The 14,215-nt window shown below is 43.0% G+C and overlaps 1 protein-coding gene across 1 annotated transcript in view; it reads right to left on the bottom strand.

Annotated features, from left to right (window-relative positions):
• The window catches only part of ptc (protein patched), a 171,429-nt gene that overhangs the window by 55,735 nt on the left and 101,479 nt on the right, over window positions 1-14,215 (bottom strand). The window contains exon 3 of the mRNA XM_067146079.2: window positions 1,909-2,098. Within this exon, the coding sequence (XP_067002180.1) occupies window positions 1,909-2,098 (190 nt within the window). The remainder of the gene's footprint in view (window positions 1-1,908; window positions 2,099-14,215) is intronic.

Genomic DNA, 14,215 nt, shown 5'->3' with positions numbered 1-14,215 from the left:
CGCCACTTCGTGCGAACGTCTTAATACATACTTGAGACCTGTCTTGCTGCTTTCATGAGTGATCAGAAGATGACCATCAGGATTCACTCTTCGTGGAGGCGTACTATTGTATGTTTTGTATATTTCACTCCCGTCCTGAGGACGTACTGCAACATACTTTACACTTGCGCGGCTTCTTTCCACAGTGTACGCGATGATGCTTTTTAAGTTCACCACTTTATGAAAGTGTTGCCCCCTTTGTTTCGCAATAAAGCGCAACAGTCTTAGCAAGTCTTAACAATGGGGGAAGGAGTTGTATGCATCAGTTCGAACTACAACGTTTGTCTGTGACGGCAGTCCACACAAATTGTATTCTGTTGAACAGCGTTTGGTTGCCACATTGTGGGTATACGAGAGACCCAATATTGGAATGACGATGGCGGAAGTTACGAATCGCTTCCAACAAGAAAATTACAAATTACGATGGGAAAAGCGTGCATATGAAACAGGGAGTGTGAAAGATCAAGCGCAAAGCGGAAGACCCGTAATGGGAAGGAAAACATGCTTCAACTTGCAGACATCTGTGAAGCAGTCGTCTGTTAAATCAACATGTAAACGCTTAGCTGAACTTGGCATACCCTGGCCAACAATGCGACGTCATTTGCCGGAAGTTTAGGCCTAAAACCTTTTCTACCTCTATCTGTTAACGAGCTAAGTGATGCTGATCTGGACACTCGACGCGAATGCTTGTGCTGCCTTTCTCCGAAGATTTTGTTCGGAACGTGATAACAATAACATTATGTTCACAGATGAGTGCGCAATTTACCGTTCAAGAAATCGCAACGTTGTATTTTAGGCTAAGGACAATCCCCATTTCTCACAGGAATTGGACAAGAATTCACCACATGTTATGCTATCAGCTCTAATGAGTGCGAACCGCATTTTTGAACCATATCTTTTAATGGTCCTGTTAAAGAGCAGTCACACGAAAAGATGCTCCAATAATGGATCTATCTGCAGCTCGCGGAAGCTGGAATAACAGGTAGCACAATCTTGCAACAAGACCAAGCCGGAAATTAATCCCGGGCTACTTTGAGTTGAAGGCTGACCATTCAGACAACACTGAGTTATGTATAACGTGTAACATATAGACATGATACTGTATAGGCTTTTGGGCTTACGCCGTGTCAAGAAAATAAGGTGAAATTCTTTACGTTTCGCAGAGAACCGTGCTCTGCGTCATTAGAAGAAAATCTCGAAGCGGGAATACGGGAAGCTATGGAAATACGTACAAATCCTAACAATTTCAACAGGGACACTGGCTATCAATTAAGTAATACCTGGTTGCCAGCCATTAAGGATTTACGTAGATAGTTCCCTTCCCTGCCCCTTCACTATTGTTATTTCGTCTCGGTGATTTCCAAATTCGTACGTTCCTCATCGCCAGATGTTTCATTCCAGGCTTGTGTCAATGTCATACACCTGTCAATGTCATATGTTACGTACACATGCTATGTGACCCTCTTAGACTGATTCTGATGGTTCGGTCAGCTTCCGCTTCGAATGCTAGCGCTGAGCCACGTCCGGGGAGCCATCTGGTGGCGAATGAATATACCATTTCCACTTCTATTATAACGTCTAAATATAATAAAAAGTCGTTGTTTAAGAAGCCTTTTTCGTGGAAAGTCGAGATTTTCTTCTAATGACGCAGAGCACAGTTCTCTGCGAAACGTAGAGAATTTCACCTTCATTTCTTGATAAGGCATAATCCCAAAAGCCTATACAGTATTATGTCTATAAGTACGGGCCGTGGAAGCATCAATGGCAACGTGTAACATATGTTTATATGTATCTATCTGACTATCCCTCAGGTAATTTGGCTGGTTATCCGTTAGATAAATAGAAGCCTGTATATCAGGAAACACTCACATGTCGAAGAGGTGCACTGTGACTCCCATGGCGGCTCGGACGACCTGCAGATGAGTGAGAAGCGCCTGCGGGTGCAGTAGGGACGCAGCCGGGTCCCGAGGGGTTTGGATCACCAGCTGATGAGTACTGGTGTCCGCCTCGCCCAGCGCCGCTTGAGTATAGCGTAGTTCCCGCTCCAGGCGTCCGCCCTCTACAACGAAAACAAGGCAATGATCATCAAACAAGAGCCCGTCCAGGAATATACTCTGCGACATGCACATACCAAAAATGTTTCAGTCTAGACAAGTAATGGAGAGATTAGATTACGGACTCAATATTCCGAGACATGAAGACAGTATTGAAAGTTGTGAGAAATGGAAGAAAGGACACACTATGCAATGATGGGAAACTTTTAGCGTGGCAAGTCGCACACAGAATCAATAAAACCTAGAAGCATACATTCTCAATAATAATAATAATAATAATAATAATAATAATAATAATAATAATAATAATAATAATAATAATAATAATAATAATAATGAAATGGCGTATGGCTTTTTGTGCCGGGATGTGTCCGAGGACATGTTCGGCTCGCTAGGTGCAGATCTTATGATTTGACTCCCGTAGGTGACCTGCGCGTCGTGATGAGGATGAAATGATGATGAAGACGACACATACACCCAGTCCCCGTGTCAGGGGAATTAACCAATTATGGTTAAAAATTCCCGACCCTGCCAGGAATCGAACCCGGGACTCCTGTGACCAAAGGCCAGCACACTAACCATTTAGCCATGGAGCCGGAAATAATAATAATAATAATAATAATAATAATAATAATAATAATAATAATAATAATGAAAATCCACAGCCTGTTTCAAGTCACGCGACCGGGTCAGGAATGGAATGAATGAAGCCCCCATCTAGCGGCGAGGACGAGAATTTTGCCAGCTGCCGAAGCCTGTCGCACTCCTCTGGGGCAATGATTAATGAATGACAGATGGAACGAAACGATAGTGGAGTGTTGCTTGAATGAAAGAGACAGGGAAAACCGGAGTACCCGGAGAAAAACCTGTCCCACCTCCGCCTTGTCCAGCACAAATCTCACATGGAATGACCGGGATTTGAACCATGGAACCCAGCGGTGAGAGGCCGGTGCGCTTCCACCTGAGCCACGGAAGCTCCAATAATAATAATAATAATAATAATAATAATAATAATAATAATAATAATAATAATAATAATAATAATAATAATAATAATAATAATAATAATAATAATAATAATAATGTTACTGGCTTTACGTCCCACTAACTACTCTTTACAGTTTTCGGAAACGCCGAGTTGCCGGAGTTTAGTCCCGCAGGATTTATTTTACGTATATTTACCGACACGAGGCTGTCGTATTTGAGCACCTTCAAATACCACCGGACTGAGACAGGGAAACCTGCCACGTTGGGGTCATAAGGTCAGAGCCTCAATTGTCTGAATCACTCAGTCCGGCCAGCATACATTCACGAACAGACCCTGAATCCGAATTTTTTTAAGTATTGCAAGTATATGATACAATATGCTTACAAGTCACTCAGATTTGATCAAAACAAGAAATTTACCATTCAATTTAAAAAAATCGGACGAGAAGATAACTTACAGAAGGTGAACGGTTGAATAAGAGTACACCTAAATTTTGGTAGGTGCAAGCAGCAAAGCACAGCCAACTTGGGTCACGGGCCAGTTGTTTCAGCGTGCAGGTCGAATTGATTGATACTATGGATGCGACCCACTTTCTGTATATATCGCAATGGAAAGTCTTAAAGCGAGGTAAGGTACAGTAGCATATGGTCAATGTCCGTTCACTTGAAACAAAAATGATATACCCGCGAGTGTGGAAAATCTCGGGAAATGATCATTTCTCACAATAGCTGCTTTAGAAGACAACGTTGTTGTTGTTGTTGTTGTTTGGGTCATCAGTTCATAGACTGGTTTGATGCAGCTCTCCATCCCACCCTATCCTGTGTTAAGCTTTTCATTTGTACGTAATTACGACATCCTAAATCTACTCTAATTTGTTTATCATATTCATATCTTGGTCTACCCCTACCGATTTTACAGATTTTACCGATTTTACTGCCTACACTTCCCTCAAAAACCAACTGACCAAGCTCTGGGTGTCTTATGTCCTATCATTCTCTCTTTTTCTGGTCAAATTTCGCCAGATCATTCTCTTCTCACCAACCGATTTCGTACCTTTTCATTCGTAACTGGATCTATCCATCTCACCTTCAGCATTCTTCTGTAAATAACACATTTCAAAAGCTTCCTTCTGAGCTAGTTATCGTCCATGTTTCACTTCTGTACAATGCCACGCTCCACGAAAGTCTTCAAAAATATCTTTCTAATTCCTATATCAGTGTTCGAAGTGAGCAAATTTATTTTCCTAAGAAAGACCTTCTTTACTTGTGCTAGTGTGCATTTTATGTCCTCGGGAGTAGATACCGAGAAAGAAGAATGACCTATAATTTGTACAAAAAAATCAGTCTGCAGTGGTTGAAAATGGGAAACCACGGAAAACCATCTTCAGGGCTGCCGACAGGGGGGTTCGAACCCACTATCTCCCGAATACTGGACAATGGTCGCACTTAAGCGACTGCAGCCATCAAGCTCGGTGTCTTGTCTTTCCTCCTCCTCCTCCTCCTCTTTCTGTTGCTGACCTGTTATTGCATGTATCCCATATGTTCCCAATTTCTATAAATTACTTCTGTGCAAATCTCGTGGACACCCTTGTACAAAGTTATAATTACATTCAAAGTAAAGAGAATACATCAAAGAATGGAGCTCTCAAAAGAGAAAAAAGAAAACTTACGGAAATAGCAGTGTGTAACTGATAATTATAATCATTACACATGTGCTCGATATCTATCACACATGATCACAAATTAAGGTTGCAGTTGGTCGAAAGCCATGTATTTAATATCGTTTTAGATCCATTTGAAATTACTTAATAATACGTTATACAATATTATTTGTGGTGCTGTGGTCAAACTTCGGCACAGTCTGCAATCAAGATGTTTGACATAGCAGTTGATTATTATATCGTCGAGAGCGGAGACTTTTTAAAGAAGTCACTAGAGGACTTAACATGCTTCAGGGCTGGCCGTCCTGGGGTCAAACGATAATTCCACAAATTAGTCCATAATAATCAATTAGCAACATGCATTCTTCTTCTACTACCTAGGGTTGTAAACTCTGAAAAATAAAAATTACCGGCATCCCTCTCAAAATTTGCCTATGATATCAACGTCCTCAGTTCGGTCCGTGAAAAATGAAATGAAATGGCGTATGGGTTTTAGTACCGGGAGTGTCCGAGGACAAGTTCGGTTCGCCAGATGCACGTCTTTTGATCTGACTCCCATAGGCGACCTGCGCGTCGTGATGAGGATGAAATGATGATGAAGACGATACATACACCCAGCCCCCGTACCAGTGAAAGTAACCAATTATGGTTAAAATTCCCAACCCTGCCGGGAATCGAAACCGGGAACCCTGTGGCCAAAGGCCAGCATGCTAACCATTTAGCCATGGAGCCGGACTGCGTCCGTGGGTAGCTGGGAACTCAAAGTTTGAATTTCATAAAGAAGAATGGTTTGTGAATTAACTAATGAGGATAATAGGTGAAATAAATGAAAACTACGTTGCAGAGGTTCTTTTTCATTCTCAATAATCTAATGCAATTCAATACAAGTAAATGCGAAATTCTCTTGTACACAGTGCGGATTTGACAAACGACAAGAGACTCAGCTGTCTTTTTGGATGCTTGTTTGAACATTGCGGGGAATCGATTTCACAGAATTTATTCTTCTTTTCTTTAACAATTTGCTTTTACGTCGCACCGACACAGATACTGTAGGTCTTATGGCGATGATGGGATAGGAAAGGGCTAGGAACTGGAAGGAAGCGGCCGTGGCCCTAATTAAGGTACAGACCCAGCATTTGCTTGGTGTAAAAATGGGAAACCACGGCAAAAAAATCATCTTCAGGACTGTCGACAGTGGGGTTCGAACCCACTATCTCCTGGGTGCAAGGTCAGAGCTGCGCGCCCCTAACCGCATGGCCACCGTTATTTCGTAAAACTTGGTAGGCTATTATTTAAGTTCAAGATATCCAGAGTGTGATTAATATACAGAGGCGTAGCAATATTAAGGGGACCAGTACAAGAAATGTAAAGTTTCTCCGTTAATGTTAGCATTATGAAAAATAAAATAAAAGTTGTCATAGTAAGGATATGAATGTGGAGGTATCCTAGATTCTATGACTTAATTAAAAGTCTAAGAAATACCTCAAAGGCTAAGTTAACCTAATCATTAAAGACACGTCCAAGAAGTATTTATGGGATATACCGTATATTAGTACATTATATTTAAATAATGTCCGCCTCTGTAGTGTAGTGGTTAGTGTGATTAGCTACCATCCCCGGGGCCCCGGGTTCTATTCCCGGCTCTACCGCGAAATTTGAAAAGTGGTACGAGGGCTGGAATGGGGTTCACTCGGCTTCGTGAGGTCAAATTAGTATAGGAGGGTTCGATTCCCACCTCAGCCATCCTTGAAGTGGTTTTTCGTGGTTTCCCACTTCTCCTCCAAGCAAATGCCGGGATGGTACCTAACGTACGGCCATGGCCGCTTCCTTTCCCGTTCCTTGCCCACCCCTTTCAATCTTCTCATCCCCCACAAGGCCCCTGTTCAGCATAGCGGGTGAGGCCACCTGGGCGAGGTATTGATCCTCCTCCCCAGTTGTACCCCCCAGCCAAATGTCTCACGCACCAGGATACTGCCCCTGAGGCAGTAGAGGTGGGATCCCTCCTTGAGTCCGAGGGGAAAACCAACCCCGGAGGGTAAACAGGTTAAGAAAGAAAGAAAGAAAGAACTTAAATAATTTTGTGGCATTTTCTTAGTTGGATTATCTTTAATAGTTTGTATTATAAAAACTATCTGCATGCACTCATTATGATTACAATAAATGAATACTCTCTTACCAGCTGATGGCCATCTGTGACTGGGAGAGAAAAGTATTCTATTTTCTTCTTTTCCGAATTTGGACAGCATAGAACGTAGGGCTTCTTGACCTTTCTTCTTTTCTCTTCACAGAACATCTTCATTCTTTCGCTTCTCATCTTTCTCTCCTCTTCGGAAATGATCCGTTCGGGCCGCCATTTTTGTGGTTTCTCTTCAAATGATTTTAGACTGTCGGCTCTTCTTCTGAACTAGAGGGTGACGCCGTCTCGTCTCTTCTATTGTGGATCATCTGCAATGTAATTCCAACTTCTTCCGCATCCTTCTTGACCTCTTTAACCCGCTTGGATGTGGCCTTTAATCCCATGATGTACAACCTGTGACAATAAAGTTCGGTGACTAGTCCTGTACCATCAACATAAATGAACAATGCACGGCAGTGACCTTACTGTCCTTCGATATAGTCCCCTCCCATAACTAAGCACTGCTGAGATCGGCGATACATGTCCTGCAAACTTTGCAAGAAGGCTTCCTTTGGGATGGTGTTCAAAAGCCTCGTCACATTTCGTTGGATGTCAGGAATGTCGTCAAATCTCTTTCCTTTCAAAGCGAGTTTGATGCGTGACTTTTCGGCTCTGACCTTTTTCCGACGAGGGGATCCCGGAGAACGCCATCCCATGCTTTGCTGTTTCGTTTCGAGATCGTACCTGAGACACCAGGTTCATCCTCAGTGACAATACAGTTCAAGAAATTTGGTGTCGCATCGGCCGTTTCGACAAAATCCTGTGAAGCCTCTAAACGTTGCCTGCTTCTGATCGTCAGTCAAACACAAGACGAGATACACGTTTGCCTCTTCCCGATTTGTCCCACGGATTCACGGTTAATCTGCTGTTCATCCGCTATCATGCGCACAGTTAATCGCCGACTGTTCGTGATTAATGTCCTCACCTTCTCAATGTTTTCGTCACTGACGGCGGTCGCCGGTCTTCCGCTACGGGGTTTGTCAGAAACACTTTCCCGGGCTCCTCGAAAACGGGCGAACCACTCGTACACACACTTCAAGGATAGTGCTTGATCTTCATAAATACGTACCTGCTTCGCATGCGTTTCTTCCGGTGTCTTGCCAAGCTTAAAACAAAAATGTACATTGATCTTTTGGTCGTTCAGGTTCCTGTTCGCAGTTCAGACCCAACGCACTATACACGCACTCAGGTCTTAAACGGCACGCACACGATGCTCAACTGAACAACGTTGGGAGCAGGTGGTCGAAACCTGCTGCTACGCAGGTGCAGCGTTGTGTATCGCCATTGTTGCCGGATCGACCGTTCTGATTTCATTCACCGAACTTTATTGTCACAGGTTGTATTTGAAGATCCTTTTAGTCAGCCGTTTGTCATCCATTCTTACTTGGTGTTCGTAGAATTTCAGCCTTCTTTTCCGCATTTTGTCCGTCATCTTTTCAATGCACTTGTAGAACTCCTCATTTTTCCTTTTCTTCCAAGTCCCATCTGTAGTCTTCTGTGGTCCCAGAATTTTCCTCAGATCTTCCTTTTCTTCTTTTCGAGTTCTTGCAGCTCTCCTGTTTTAAATATTTAAAATCAGGCACTTTGAAGCTATTAATTCATTTAATGAGTAGAGGAGGCTTCTTTCTGGGTGCATGGACAGGGACCCGTGGAAGAAAATGGCGAAGTGCGTTATATGGAAAGTTGCATTATATAGCTGAAAGATGGGCACTAAGGAAAGAGGGAGAAAGGAGACTGGAAGCATTTGAGATGTGCATTTGGAGGAGGATGGGTAGAGAAAGTAAGAAATGAGGAGGTGCTGAGAAGAGTGGGGGAAGATAAAATAATATTAAAGGTAATCAGGAAGTGGAAACACGATTAGCTTGGACATTGGATGAGAAGAGGTTGTTTACTGATGGATGCTATGGAAGGAACGGTGAATGGAAGAATAAGAAGAAGATACCAGATGGTTGATATTATAAGGATAGATGCCAATTATGAGTAAACGAAGAGGGTAGTAGGTGACAGGATTACATGGAGAACTGCCACGTGAAGACCTGCCCTAGGGCAGAACACTAATTATGGCCATTCATTCATTCTATCATTCATTTATTCATTCATACTATGATGGGCTCTTGTTAAACTCCCCTCGCCTTTTCCGTTTTCATTTTTGAACGTGACTTCCCCAGGTCCACGTCAACGACCGTCATCAGAAGCAAGTTCCGTGTTTTCATACGTCGGAAACAGCGCCGCGCTTCACTGACAGAGATTTACAAAGCCATTATATTGTGTCAGCACCTCCGGTCTTGTGTCATTGTCATCCGAGATGTCTTCTTTTTATGAAGTTAATTGTGCCATCTTGTTCGCGTTCTGCGCTGAACAGCACCTGCGGGTCTCTTTTTTAAGATAAAACATTCTTTCTAGCTCATAACTCTTTAATCAGTAGCCTTAATGAGGTACGTCATCGTAACTAAAATCTACATTGTTATTCCACTGCAACAGACTAATATATCGTCGTTGCCGGGACGAAACCTCCTATGGGATAATATTTTTGGAGATATACTGACCCGCAGCACATACGTTATGAAGAGCGAGAATGCCTTGACCACATTCACACAATATTGCACCTTAGAAGACAGAACCTTACCGGCCAAAGTTCTGAGCTAAAATATTTCACATAGGAGGTTTCGTCCCGGCAGCGACGATATCTTCCTGTAGTATTTTCAAAGTCTGGCCCCGCGGTGTAGGGGGCAACGCGTACCTCGGGATGAGCATATGAGTTTATTTTTCTGTCCCGTTCCATGGCTAAATGGTTAGCGTGTTGGCCTTTGGTCACGGGGGCTTCCGGGTTCGATTCCCAGCAGGGTCAGGAGTTTTAACCATAATTGGTTAATTCCGCTGGCACAGGGCTGGGTCATCTTCTTCATCATCGTCATCATCACCACCACCACCACCACCACCACCACCACCACCACCACCACCACCACCACGACGCGCAGGTCGCCTACGGGTGTCAAATCAAAAGACCTGGATCTGGCGAACCAAACTTATCCTCGGATACTCCCGGCACTAAAAACCATACGGTATTTTTTTTTGTCGTGGTTACAGTAGTATTGCGTCCGTCTCTGTTGTGTAATGATTAGTGTGATTAGCTGCCGCCCCCGCAAGCCCGGGTTCGATTCCCGGCTCTGCCACGATATTTGAAAAGTGGTACGAGGGCTAGAACGGGGTCCACTCAGCCTCGAGAAGTCCAGGGGAGTTCGATTCCCTCCTCAGCCATCCTCGAAGTGGTTTTCCGTGGTTTCCCACTTCTCCTCCAGGCAAATGCCGGGATAGTAACTAACTTAAGGCCACGGCCGCTTCCATCCCTCTCTCTTGTATATCGCTTCCAATCTTCCCATCCCCCGACAAGGCCCCTGTTCAGCATAGCAGGTGAGGCCGCCTGGTCGAGGTACTGGTCATCCTCCCCAGTTGTATCCCCAGATCCAAATTCACATGCTCCAGGACACTGACCTTGAGGTGGTAGAGGTTGGATCCTTCGCTGAGTTCGAGGAAAAAACCGACCCTGGAGGGTAAACAGATTGAGTAAGTAAGTAAGTACAGTAGTGGCCTACTGCATTTATTACGACGCATGCCGAAAATTTTCAACACTCAGTGTAGGGAAATCAATTTTCAGTGGCAGTCTTTTTAACGGAAATACTGTCTAACCACACTTCCATTAGAAAATGTACATTTGATGCAGTTTTCCTTATCAGTTATAGGTTCTGGGTTCGCTATCAAACGTGTTACGTGAACAAGCACAGTTACAAGTCGGTTCACCTTTCTTTTGACTTGTGAGAGAAGCCACGCCATTCCTTACGTAACAGTTTGTACTATCTTGGTTTTAATATCTCCTATTAAAACAAACCTGTGTTCTAATAACTGGGTATGTTCGACTTGTCGGGTGGTCTCCGTTCGAGTGGGCCGCCAAACGCCTGGACGAGGGCCAAGAGCTTATAAATTAGCAATTACCGCTTGATGGATGGTGACATAACACTGCACACTCGAACCCCACTACACATCCATTAATTCAAGCTCAATGAACACTACACCTGTTTTTTCTTCACTCATTTCCTGTTTCAGTGGAACACTTCTCGTACGGTGAGCCTGCATTCCGAGAGGCAGAAAAAAAAATAGCTGAATGGAAATTATACGTTTATTTCAAAGAACTATTATAATACCTGGGATTAGCAGGCTGATGCAGGAACATCCTCAATTAATTCTGTTTGTCTCAACGCTTTCCTCTTTATATTCAGACAACACATCACACCACACTACCAACCACCGCAGAAACACGCATTAGCGATTACATCACTCCATATAGGGTTGGAGTCGGGAAGGGCATCCGCCCGTAAAACAGGGTTACATCCACATGTGCGCTACAGTTTACACACACGATTCCACATGTGTAGGAAAACGGTATAATAATAATAATAATAATAATAATAATAATAATAATAATAATAATAATAATAATAATAATAATAATAATAATAATAATCGTATGTTCTCAGCTACCGAGTGTCCGGCTCCATGGCTAAATGGTTAGCGTGCTGGCCTTTGGTCGCAGGGGCTCCGAGTTCGATTCCCGGCAGGGTCGGGAATTTTAACCATAATTGGTTAATTCCCCTGGCACGGGGACTGTGTGTATGTGCCGTCTTCATCATCATTTCACCCTCATCACGACGCGCAGGTCACGTACGGGTGTCAACTCGAAAGACCTCCAACAGGCCTCTTCGGAGGCCACACATTATTATTATTATTATTATTATTATTATTATTATTATTATTATTATTGTACCGGGCGGTACACCTCCACACCGCTAATTTAAAATTTTGCGCCAGTTGAAACTCCTCTGCTGGAGAAAGTCTGAACTTTATTTAAGGTGTTAATTTTCAAGTTTCTCAGAAGATGTCACTACTTGGAAATTTTGAAGTTTCTGAACTGGGTCGTTTTCGATGTATTTTTGTTTTACCTGTAGTAAGAAGTGTGAACTTTCTCTTCTAGAGGACACTACTGAAGAACTACAATGGTGCACCCTAGTGTGAAGTGAAAGAACTATGCTTTTGGAGAAATTTTGAATTCATAAGTTTGTTCTTTGTTAAATTTCTTTCAGTCATTGTTTAAGTTGGCAATATTAACCCTTTCTTCCCCCTTGTTTTGAATTTAGCCAATCCCGAATTTTTTGAATTAATTTTCCACAATTATGTGTTTCTACTTCATATTGTGTAGGGGTTTTCTTGGTTAGCCAATAAAGTTTTGTGGGAGGGTGTTCTCATTCCCCAAACGCCTCGAACTTTCCGCGAGAGTATATAAACTGCTGATTTTAGGGTCTCCGGGCCACTTCAGTACCATCTTTCAGTGTGTAAAGTACATAGCAGGGGGCGGGTAGCGCCTCTTTCTTCGGGCAGCAGTTCAACAACAAGGTAATGGCCGTTTAATAACTTCTTTTCTTGCTAGCTCAGCAGAACTCTCGGGGTGGGTCCGAAGCGTTTCCACCGTGTAACTTTCCCTAAAATGTAAAGACACTTTGTATTTATTCTATCTTTTAAACTACATATTGGGATAGAGAGTGCTTAACCCTCTCGAGCTCCCACTCATATTGTTCTGAGGTGAACTTATTTTTCTCAACCGATTCTTCCGTAACAGTAATGTAAATTGTTTCTTTCTTAAGTCACCTCTTTAGTATGGGATTAGCCCTTGCATTAGCGGCCTAGTGCCAGATTAGGGTTTTAAACAAGTGTATTAGGAGTACAGATCGCCTCCTCTCAAATGGTTATTTTAGAGGTCATGTAATTAACCTCTTTTTCACTTAATAGACCTCAGTAGGTTGGGTATTTTACCCCTGTGTCTATGTCCTTAGAGGACAACTTGAAGGTGGAGTTTGGTGTGGCCTTTAATAGGCTTAATGTTGAGAGCGAGTGGCTCTTTCTCGAAAATTGAGTGTTGTATGCCTCGAGGAGGCTTTACTGTGTAATTGGGAGCAAGTGCTCCTGGGCATGATTGGGGTCTTCTGCCCCTTTGTTGAATTTCTGTATATCGTAAGACTGGGCTAATTGTTCATGTATTGTGGGTTTGGCTCTCGGAGCCCATCCTGTAACTCTGTAATTGTACATTCTCGAATAGTGGCTTTGCTACTCTGTACCTGCCATGCTTGTTATTTCTTAATTAAAAAAAAATAACCTTGTTAAATTTTAAATTAACTTTAATTTCGTAGCCTGAGACCCATTCACCCCCGCACCTTCTTTCACCTCTAACTACCACGGAAATCTCCGTAACAATTATTATTATTATTATTATTATTATTATTATTATTATTATTATTATTATTTACCGAGTTTCCTGCCTCTTACCTGGAGGTCCTGAGTTCAAGTTCCACTCAGCCTCGGCTTAGAAAGACAAGACCATCAGCCAAGAGATTCTTCGCGCTGACCATGCGTCACATTTGGGGCTGAGGAGCGATTGCTTGGTAGGCCAAGAACCACCAAGGCTGAGAGTGCCATGGTTCTTATGGCCGAATTAAATTAATTTTGTCCGATGACACTGAGTGCCAACAGAGATCTGTAACATACCAGCAACGTAATGGTGTGCCAAGATTTTTGACCGCCCATCAAAATCCGACTACTTCAGCCGGCATCGAACCCACGAACTTGAGATCATGAGTTGGACAATATACCACTGGCCCACCGAGGAACTAGGACTCCTCTGTGGGACTGGAACATGGTGCACTTAAGTAATATAGGGTGTCCAAAACGTAACTGCAGTATAACTTTGACATTTGAAATATGAAGTGGTACTTATAGCAGTAAAATATTTGCTGCAAGACATGTTGGAAATGTCATCCTGAAGACATGTTAGCACAGGATACTATGGCTGAACACTTTCTGGTATTGGACCAGCCCTCTTGAACCTCAAGCTCATCGGGTTGGGTCACGAAAAGTTTCAGAATCTCAGTGCGGTAACGTTCTGTGTTGATGGGGTCGTGGAAGGAAATTAGACTTAGCCCAGTAACACGTTGCAGACTTACGGCACACCATATTCCAATCTTCTGATCGAGTAGACTTGTCATTGCTCCAGACACGAATGTTCTGACTGTTAATGTATTCGGACAGATGAAACCACCATGCCATTGCTAAATTTTACCTACTCTGCGCTGCACAGCTATTTTTTGAACACCCTGTACAAATGGGATGGCTATACAGTAATCTGATTCTCAGATATTCTAGCAGAATTGTTAATGAGTTATAACTCGAGGCGAATGCTGAGATGGTACCTAAAA

Source organism: Anabrus simplex, chromosome 4, assembly GCF_040414725.1.
Source record: "Anabrus simplex isolate iqAnaSimp1 chromosome 4, ASM4041472v1, whole genome shotgun sequence".
NCBI lineage: Eukaryota > Metazoa > Arthropoda > Insecta > Orthoptera > Tettigoniidae > Anabrus > Anabrus simplex.
Note: the sequence above shows the minus strand (reverse complement) of the source record. Positions and strands in the feature narration are given on the sequence as shown.